The sequence below is a fragment of the Ceratotherium simum genome, chromosome 1, assembly GCF_057802395.1.
Source record: "Ceratotherium simum simum isolate JZ-2026a chromosome 1, ASM5780239v1, whole genome shotgun sequence".
In the NCBI taxonomy this organism is placed as follows: domain Eukaryota; kingdom Metazoa; phylum Chordata; class Mammalia; order Perissodactyla; family Rhinocerotidae; genus Ceratotherium; species Ceratotherium simum.
Window position 1 is genome coordinate 42,396,812 of NC_141900.1, and position 9,996 is coordinate 42,406,807.

At 36.9% G+C, this 9,996-nt stretch overlaps 1 protein-coding gene across 2 annotated transcripts in view; it reads right to left on the reverse strand.

Annotated features, from left to right (window-relative positions):
- The window catches only part of COL28A1 (collagen type XXVIII alpha 1 chain), a 154,037-nt gene extending 147,363 nt beyond the window's left edge, over window positions 1-6,674 (reverse strand). For both annotated transcript variants that reach the window (XM_087435021.1, XM_014788200.2), the window contains exons 1-2: window positions 6,551-6,674; window positions 5,100-5,656 (exon numbers count right to left, since the gene is read on the reverse strand). In XM_087435021.1, the coding sequence (XP_087291147.1) occupies window positions 5,100-5,656; window positions 6,551-6,674 (681 nt within the window). The remainder of the gene's footprint in view (window positions 1-5,099; window positions 5,657-6,550) is intronic.
- Window positions 6,675-9,996: the final 3,322 nt, after the last annotated feature.

Here is a 9,996-nt window from a genome sequence, read left to right on the forward strand (position 1 = left end):
CATCTAGGGTTTTCATATTGTTTCCACCATTAACTAGCCGTATGGCCATGGGCAAGTCATATAATCCTTCCAGGTCATTTTTCACGTATATAAAATGAGAAAGTTTGGCCACACGGTCTCAGGAGCTGTAAAACTGGCCACACACCCTGTCTACAAAATTCAAAGTCTCCCCTATGGCCCTGTCCCTGCCCAACCCTCGTCCTCCCACCCCAATGATTTTAAATTACTAGCCAGTGCAAATCCAGGCTGAAAGCAGATGAGATACTTGTATCTTTAAGAACTAGTAGGTCATGTGGAGAAATGGGAACTCAGATCCACTGACAGTCTCGGTGTAAAATGGCATTACCCCTCTCCAGAACGTTTGGCTGTGCCTGGAAAGCTGAAGATGTACACGCTTTACCTCTAGGCTACCCAGGACAGTCCTCGTTTCCACTTGTTATCCTGACATCCCTTCCAGACATACCCTAGAGAAATTCTTGTACTTGTATATTAGAGCATTCATTATTTTTAATAATGAAAAATTTGAAATAATTAAAATATCCATCAATAGTGGAATGGGTCAACAAACAAAATACTATTCCACAGTTAAAATCAATGCATTGGATCTACATATTTCAACATAGATAACTTTCCAGAAACATTGAGTGACAAAGCAAGTTGCAGACGCATACATACAATGTGATCCGAGTTATGAAAATATTTAAAACAGACGTCAGAAACTTGGTTTCCTCTGGGAGGGAGAGAGGGAAAAGGAATTTGAAAGAAGTTTAAGAGAGACAATAAAACAACTAATGAATCAAGTCAAATTGCAATATTTGAAAACAACCACTGAAAGAAAAATTCAAAGATTTGTTACTTCACAACCTTTTTATAATAAGCAATATCCTTATCAATTTTAAACTCAAGAATTTAACTGCTACTGTGCCTGATGTGTAATTTTACACTTTTTTTGGCTCTTCCTTTGAAAATTCAATTTCTGCTTTGCCATATTACTCTTTAAAAACATGTGCCATGAGGCTTAAAACCATAACAACACAACTAACTAATTATTTTTGGAACTCATTTGATTTTGTGTTTGCTGGAATTTGTATTTCTATGCAAACAAAAATGAACCCAAAACTGCACAATAGATAAGACTATTTCAAACAAAGAACAAAGCTCCATCCCTAGGGGCATTTATAGTCTATAAGCCCCAGTGACAGAAAATAGCACACAGCAAGCAGCATGGGAAAGAGATTCGAGACTGTGAGGGGGTGTGGGGGGGGTCACGAGATGGTTTCTTGGAATAGGTGGGTTTTCTGGATAATTTTGAAGAGAAGAATGCAAAGGACCAACTCATTGATGGAATGCTGTTCTATATGTCAAAGCTTATGAGGAAAAATTTCATAAAGACTAGTGTGGGCATGGGCCGGCTCCATGGCTTAGCGGTTAAGTGCGCGCGCTCTGATGCTGGCGGCCCGGGTTCGGATCCTGGGCGCGCCCCGAGGCACCACTTCTCCGTCCAACGTGAGGCCGAGTCCCACGTACAGCAACTAGAAGGATGTGAACCTATGACATACAACTATCTACTGGGGCTTTGGGGGGAAAAACTGAATAAATAAAATCTTTAAAAAAAAAAAAAAAAGACTAGTGTGGGCAATAAGACAAAGGAAGCAGTGAGGAGGGACATTTAAAAAGAGTGGACAGAAGGGCCCACGTGGACAGAGCTGGAGGCTTTGGGAAGTCGTGAGGGCTTTCACTTAGGCAGAGAGGCAGGCTGTGTGGAGAATGTGGTCAAAGCCAGAGGGAAGGGCATGTTCACTTAAGGTCTAGGTGGATACTACAGTTTAAATGGAAAGAATAAATAGAGAAAGGCCCTCACTAGAGCAAAAGAAGGTGCATTTTATTAATGGAGTCAGAGTTTTATGATGGCATATATGTGAAACGAGAAGGCTAGCCCGGAATTACCGTTTTTGTGAATGACTATAAGGTCAATGCTATGAGGAGACAGAGGAAATATGAGGAAGGTGCCAAAGTTATTAGCATGACAGCAAATGGGATGAGAATAAAGAACTTAGTAGGCAAGGATTACAAACTCTATGACAAAAATATTTGAAGCTTAATATAGTAGCAAAACAGTCACCATAAAATCTTAAACAGAGAACAGAAATAAGGCTCTAAACAGAGGAAGCCTTGAAAAACTGAGAAGTGGGCCATAATAAATAAATTAATAATGCATAGGATTCTAAAGATGATACAGAAATTATCAAGTTGATCCCTTCTTGGTATATGAGAAAGGGGATACAATATATTGATGTTTTCCTTAATAATCTTCAGAGAAAGAGACACGTTTCTCACAGCATTTATTCCCATAAAGGTTTTTTTAGTATTTAACATTAAAGGTGATAAAGGTATTTTTTTAATCTCCACATACTCTCTCTTGCTCTTCTAAAGGACCAAGTAACATATCCAGGAGATTGGGTTGAATTTGCTTCTTAGGTTTCAATACTGTTATGTAAATCATAATAAAATAGCAATAAAAATATTTTCTTCAATTTGGAACCATCAGGTCTCTCTCGGGTAATTTAGAACTGAAATGTTTTCATGGGGTTCTTACATGATACTTCCCACTAGAGGCGTCAAGGAACGTGCAGTGATTCCTTAATTTGTCTTGGCTCCTGCAAAATCTATTCATTGTGAACACTCGTGTCCATAAATTCAACTAAAATCTTCTCTGCAATAAAAAGGAATAAACTGCTGGTACAAAAAAAACCCAGATGAATTTCAAAATTATGCTGGGAATAAGAAGCCTGATACAAGAAGAGTACACACTGCACGAGTTTATTTATGTAAAATTCTAGAAAGTGGAGACTAATCTAGAGTGACAAGAGATCAGTTGTAGCTTGAGGATAAGGGAAGGTTGTATTGCAGAGTCCTAAGGAATCTTTTAGGAGTGATTGAGACATTCCGTATCTTACTTGTGTTGATGGTTTCGTGGGTATATATATCTATCAACTCATGGAATTGTGCACTTTAAGTAGATGCAGCATTGTACTTAAATTATACCTAATTAACTTATTTTTAAAAGTCAACTGCATAATTATTTCAAAATAAAAAGTTAAATTCAACTAAAGATGCAATAGAAATAGATTAGATGAGGAATTTTTCAAATGGTCTGATTAAGAGTCAAGTTCTGCCTCCTAGATGGTGGCAATTTGAAACATTGAAACTTGGTATCTCTTTCTTTGAATAGCTTAATAAGCCCTTCGGATTCTGGAAGTGTTTGGAAAGCAGCATCTCCTTCTAAGTGGTTTGTTCACAGAGCTTCCATCTGAACAAACAAGCGGAAATCACAGGATGCTAAGGAAGAGCAGAGTCGTTAGGATTCTTGGTCACTTTTTGGTTTCCCCAGAAACAAACATTCTTGCTTCGAGTCTACTGCCAAGGGCCTGTGTTCTTAGCTCGGCAGGAGCTCTTGGCAAGGGTGTGTCTGGAGGGAGTATGAACCTCCTGAGCCTAGACATCTGGCCAAACAAGAAGCTGCCTGTCCTGTACTGTCTACAGTCAGCAACAGGCAACTTATTATCACAACCCCAGTGTTCTCTCCTGCACATGCTGGAACCTTCTGTTCAGTGGTGACGACTTCTTAAATTACAGCGCATGCAGGGCTAGGCAGATAGCCAGGCACCCCAGTACATTTCCCTTTCGTGCAAAAAGAAGCTCGAAGTTAACACACCCCCTAAGCAACCTGGGGGGCCTGAGGCTATCATCTCCAGTCTGGGTAGAACTCTCCCCGTCGATCCCCAATGTGCAAAGAAAAAAAGCTAGAAACAATAGTAACTTTGGAGGAGAAATGTTGCTTAACTGTTCCAAGGCGGTTCTGATTGAGAAAACCTTAAAAAATAGTTAATATTTCCCTTCTCAATGACTTTAAAGGTTTAAGCATGCAGACTCCAGGGTCTTTGCTTGGCCTTAAATTTTGAACTATAAAATGAAGATAATAATAGTAGCTACATCATAAGATTATTGTAAACACTGAATAAAATAAAATATGTAAAGTGCTTAGAGCAATTGCTAATACACAGAGAACACTCAAGACATGATGGCTATTATTTAGATTTTTAAAAACTCAGCGACTCGTGCTGACAACAACTGACAGTGAAAAAGTAAGAGTAATGTTGAGAAAAAGGCTTGGGGGAAGGGACAAAAGAAACAAAACAATCTCTGAAATGGGGCCTGAGGTTTTTTTCCAACCTATAGAAAACAGCCGTATACAATCTCAGTACCTAAACGACACAATCACTTTGCCCTCTTCTCAAGAAATTTTTTTTAAAAATCAATATTTTTAAGAAAATCAATCAACACTTAACAAATTAGCCACCTTATCTCCAGGAGTTTCCTCCCTGAGAAATGTTGTGAAGGGATTTCATTTTGATTGCTTTGCCTTGTGTTTTCCCAAACATCAAGGAAAGGCTCTCACACACAGCTGAGCAACCAATAAAGAAAAGCACTGACACAATTAATTAGACCAATCATGTGGGACTTATTGATCTGAAGGGAGAAACTTTTGGGTGACTGCATGTTGTAGATGATTTTAGATTGAATGGCCTTGTTAACACCCAAGAAACTAGGAGATAATAAAAAAATAATGGAAGTCTATGACTTTTGCTTGAGCATAATATAGAAATAGGTGAGACCAAGAGTCAAAAAACATTTCTGCATATGTGGAATGGGAAAAGACCAACTTAGTACAAATAGAGCAGACCACAAGTTGACCACAAATTGAATATAAGTCACAGTGTTCAGTGATCCCAGAAGGTATAAACAGGAGTCTGAGGTGTGTGATTGGAAACTAATCCTTCCCAAATCTTCAACATTGGCTAGCAATAAAACTAGGAATGCAATTCCTAGAGAATGAGCCTGGTACTTCCTCAGTTTATGTGGTGTAAGCTATCAAGGAAGTGGAGAGAGACTTCAGAAAGATTCTTCTTTCCATTTCCAAGGTGGATTTTATTTCTTTCATCTTTTTGACCCAGTATCTATCCTTACAGAATTTGTAACCAAGATATCAATATTATGATGAGAAATATGTATGTAAAACCAACCCCTTAAATACCTACCAGGCGATCTCGAATTTTATCTTCAAGGGTTGGATCACTCAACAGTAGAATGGGTTCACTGGATGAATCCCCAGATATCAAATGAAGTTTGGCTTCATTGACTACAGTAGAAAGTCCAATGGTGATAAATAATATTCCTGCAGTTCTGGCTTCTTCAGAAATACTTTGAACATCTGGATTCTTTGGATGGTCAATGCCATCAGTCATCAGCAAAGCCACTTTCACACCGTCTTTACGCCCTTCTCTCTGAAGTAGCCTAGTGGCATTGGAGATGGCATAATAAGAGAAAGTACCATGCCCAATTAAATTCATAGACTTGACCGTCTGCTTAAAAGTCTGTAGATCCTTCCAAGAAGAAAAAGGTGAAACAATTTGGACAGAGCTGCTAAACTGAAGGGCTGCCAGTTTGATGTCATATTTCAAGGAGCGAACGGGGGTCAACTGGAAAACCTTGTCACTCAAGCTATCCACAAAATCTTTCTGTTTATCAAAGAGAACGATTTTAGAACTTTCAGAGCTGTCCATGATGAAGACAACATCTATGAAGCAAGTGGAGTCTGAAATAGAACAAATAGGTTAGGCGTAATACTCATCCCTTCTCATGAAACAACTTTGCATAAGGAAAGCCCTAGGGTGGTATGTTGTGCATTGTTTGTTTTTGAGAGGAGAGGGAGGTGAAAAAGAGGGGCACCTTGGAGAAAGGATATAAGTTGTAAAGAACTCAAGCTCTTTCCAAGTCCATAAATTTTTTGCCTCTTGTAAAATCATGCAGATCAAAAGCAAACAAATAAACAAAATACCATATATTCTGAGCATCTTCCCAAAGTAAAACCTGCTTAAAGTGGGAGGAAAAGAGAGTGCATCACAGTTTAAAAATTCAACAAATATTGGGCAAAGTTGTCTAGAAGTAAATAATACTCTACCTAATTCTCAGGTTGTGTGTCATATTGATGAGGCCCCATCTTGTTTTGTTTTGTTTTATTTTTTAACTTTTTTGAAATCAAGAGAGAAAATCACTATACACTTCACATTGTAGAAACAATAAGGGAGAAAGAAACTAAAAGCAGAGTTTTTAATTTAAGTTTGAATCTTAGCTCTATATCTTACTAGTTAATTTGCTTATGGCTTTGAGTGTGCCACTTAACCTCTCTGGGCCTCAATTTCTTTATGAAAGTGGCAGTCTCTGTCATATCTGTTTTACAAGGCTACTGTGAGCCTCAAGTGAGATAATAAATGTACAAGTGCTCTGAAAACTCTGATGTTTTATAAGTATGCTCTATAAGTATGTAAAGTGTATTATTACCATAACAAAATTATATTAAAATAGAATGTCACATATACGCATATATGTGGTTTGCTATTCATATCAAATACTATTTGGAAAAAATCATATTAGTGTTTTAACAGGCTAAAACTTATCATTAAAAACAAAAACAAAACATTTTTTTTACCCTGGAGATCATTTTTCCTTGCAAGTAAATTGGACTTTGATCCTTTCTTTCTTTGTCCATATATTGTTTGACTCATTAAAGCTGGCAAAAGCAGGAGATAAAAGACAAAACGTCTGTTCCACATTATGGTAGATGGTGAAAAATCATCTGTCTGTAGCACCTTTAATAGAAAAATCAGTTATAAATACTTTAATAAAATATAGTGTTTGCTATTTTTAATTTCAAGCCAGCAGAATTGAAAAGTGGTATGCAACTGAAGAAAAGGGTTTTTATTCATATTTATAGAAAAATATACACGTTGCGATTTCAAAAGTTTCTAATCCAAATAAATCATGACACTGCAACCAAATATTTCTGTTTCTATATATCCAAAGAATTACCAAGTAGTCTGAATTTCCCGTTTTATTATGGGGAGCAGAGAGTCAGGAGAAGCACTTAAAAAGCATTCAATCCCACTCTATATGGTGACTATGTTCAATCACGGGTCTGCTTTGACATTTCCCCATTCTTCAGGGTGAATTCAGATTGCTGCATGGTTGTTTCATTCATTTTCATTATGACTAATTTCTGACTATGCCAATATTTATATAGAGTTGTAGAGATCCACCATTAGTCTTACTGTCACACACACAACTTCAGTGAGTTCAGAGGTCAAGTTGAAAATTACATTGCCCTTCTGTTTCCATAGAACCCCATTCCTCTTTTCTACTCTTATTTTGGAAACTTTATCTCCACCAGAGTTCCAAGCTGGACTACAGTTGCATATCCAATGAATCAAAAGAATATGAGAACAAAAATAATAGATTTGCTAAGCAACATTTTTCTTCCAGTGTTAGCTAGAAGAACTAATGGACAGAAACAGGACTTGCAAATAGGAAGCACCCCTTCTGAAACTATTTTTCTGGGTAGATGAACAACGAAAAATCTAATCCTGTGTTAAAATCTTAAACCATCTTCATCACTCAATATGCCCAGCTATACACCAAATGACTTTTAAACCCACAGGCCTCCCTGGCAAGAGAAGACTCATATGTGGCTAGCTCAGATACCTGAGAATGAACAAGAAAGCTTATTTTGTACCAATGCTCTACATGGTTTGGAAATGCTTGCCTATTTAAACTATATTGACTTCAGAAGTTCTGGAAAGGGAATCACATTTTCCTTTTTTGGCATCTTGCCTTCAGGGAGTGGGAACTGAGAAATCACGAGAATGATTTTTCCAGGCTCTGAATAGGTGGTGGAACTATATGCAAAGGCAATGAGGAATGAGATGCGTGACTGACTTCTTTCACACACGCCAGGTGGAGAAACCCCAATGGGAAGAAAAGCTGTTGGGTTGAGGATGGACCGATGGATGGCTCCATGCCATAGTCTGCTCCTTGAATAGCAATGTCTAGTAGGACGTTTATTAAGCTGACTTTGTATCAGTATAGCCAAGCACCTCTACTGGCAAGTGCATCAAGTGCGATGGGCCAAAAGTCAACTGCTCTTCTGACCAGGTATATATGCTAAGATCTGAAGACAACTGAGCATTTAAAAAAAAAAAGAACAAGAAGTGTGCTAAGGAAATAAGACACAGAGGACACCCTTCCCCAATGAATCACCTTGGTAGCCAAGTAGAAGAACACAGAAGGATGTACAAGTTTAACTTGGAAGAGTAGTGTAAGGATAAGGCTATGTAGCAAACCACAGCTGCTACCTCATTTTCAGAGGGAGAAAAGCAGTTCACACCACGTCCCTTGTATTGCATATGACTTTTCTCTTTCGCTGAGCCCATACCATAAGGAACTTCTCAGAAGTTCTGGAAATACTGAGACTGAGAATTTAATTTCATTGAGAATAAGAGAGATTTTACAAGCTACCAAATCAAGACAACTCTTCAAAAACCTAAAGAAAATGATTCCCACACAGGATCCTGAGAAGAAAACCACTTTCTTCTCATTTGTAGACCTCATTTTGGGCTTTTGAAATGCTGGCTTTAAATAAAGACTTATCTTTCCAAAACCTAAGCACCTGCTCACACAGCTTTTTTGGCATACTATCATGAGCCTTGTGTGTATGATGCTCACTAACACAACTTATTCAGTAGCAATAATCACAATATCCCATATTTTATTACTATTTGCTCTGACCATTTCTATCTAGTTCTCCCAAACCAAAGTCTTGTTATTCCTTTCTGTTTTCTGATATTAGCCAGAGGACATCCTCACACCTTTCTCTTATTTTTTAGTTCTAACGCCATCCTGAATTCTTATTCTTCTTTACTAGTTTGGCATCGTAAGAGCCCACTCATTTCTAATCACTTTTGCCATGTTTTGTTTTGCCTCATTTGTTAATAATTCTCACCTTTCTCTCATTTAGATATCACATACAAGCAAAATAACTTTCAAGAGGAAAAAAATGCCATTAGTTAAATGAAAGAACTATAAACCTCTATGTTTGTTATAGGTTACATTTTATAAATGCAGAAACAATGGTTATCTTTAACCAAATGCCATATTTTTGCCTACAGTTTATTTTGAATAAATGTTAGGATCAATAAATCCAAGAGACTTTATATTTTATGATTTTTCAAAAGTAAAGTTCTTTCAGCAGAGTTTACCAATTTTATTCACTGTGTTTGCATCTCATTTGTTTCTACATGAGGATAAAATAATCAAATAAAGACTTTATTCAAATTGCCAAGCTAGCCAAATTATAAATTAATTCTGAATTATAAAAACTTGTTTCAAATTAAGAAAAGGATATTCCAAAGGATATAAACATCATTGCAATGCTATGTAGTAGACTGTAAATTAAAAATCTATTTTAAAATAACTTTAAAATAAATTTTAAATTTCTACATTTTAACAATTATTCACATTTTTCTAATAATTAATTTAAAGTAATAGCACAGGATAAAAAATTTTGATAAGCTTTCTTCACATAATAAGCAAACCTTTTAGTCTTCCACACTTCCTAGATGGTCCTATGTGATCTCAAGTGATTAAAACAAAACAGTTATGTCTTACCTTATAAAGTTTGTCAAACAGGAATTAAAGACTGGTTAAGCAAATGCCAACAGCAAGGACCATTGTTGGGGACAGAGTGGCTATTTGATATTGTTCTGTTCTGTGGAAAATAAAAATTGTCTTTGCTTTTGGATCTTTTGCAATCTTTTATTCATGTTTATTAGACTAAGTTAAAGCAAGAGTGGTCAGGCATTTGGCCAGGGTGCAAGATCTGGGTGGGATGAGTAAGTAATTTAAAGGAACAGTGTCTTTTTGGAGTAAGTCTGTGTTTTACAGACTGTTGTAAAAACAACTTGAGCAGAATTTCTACGTTTTAGGCATTTATTGACAGCCTGCCTTTGTTACTCATGGTATGTCTTCTTTCTATTCCTAAGTTTCTTTGCCTGGGTTATGTTCTGTAAGATACTAGTTCTAAATAGCTCTATGAAGGAGTAT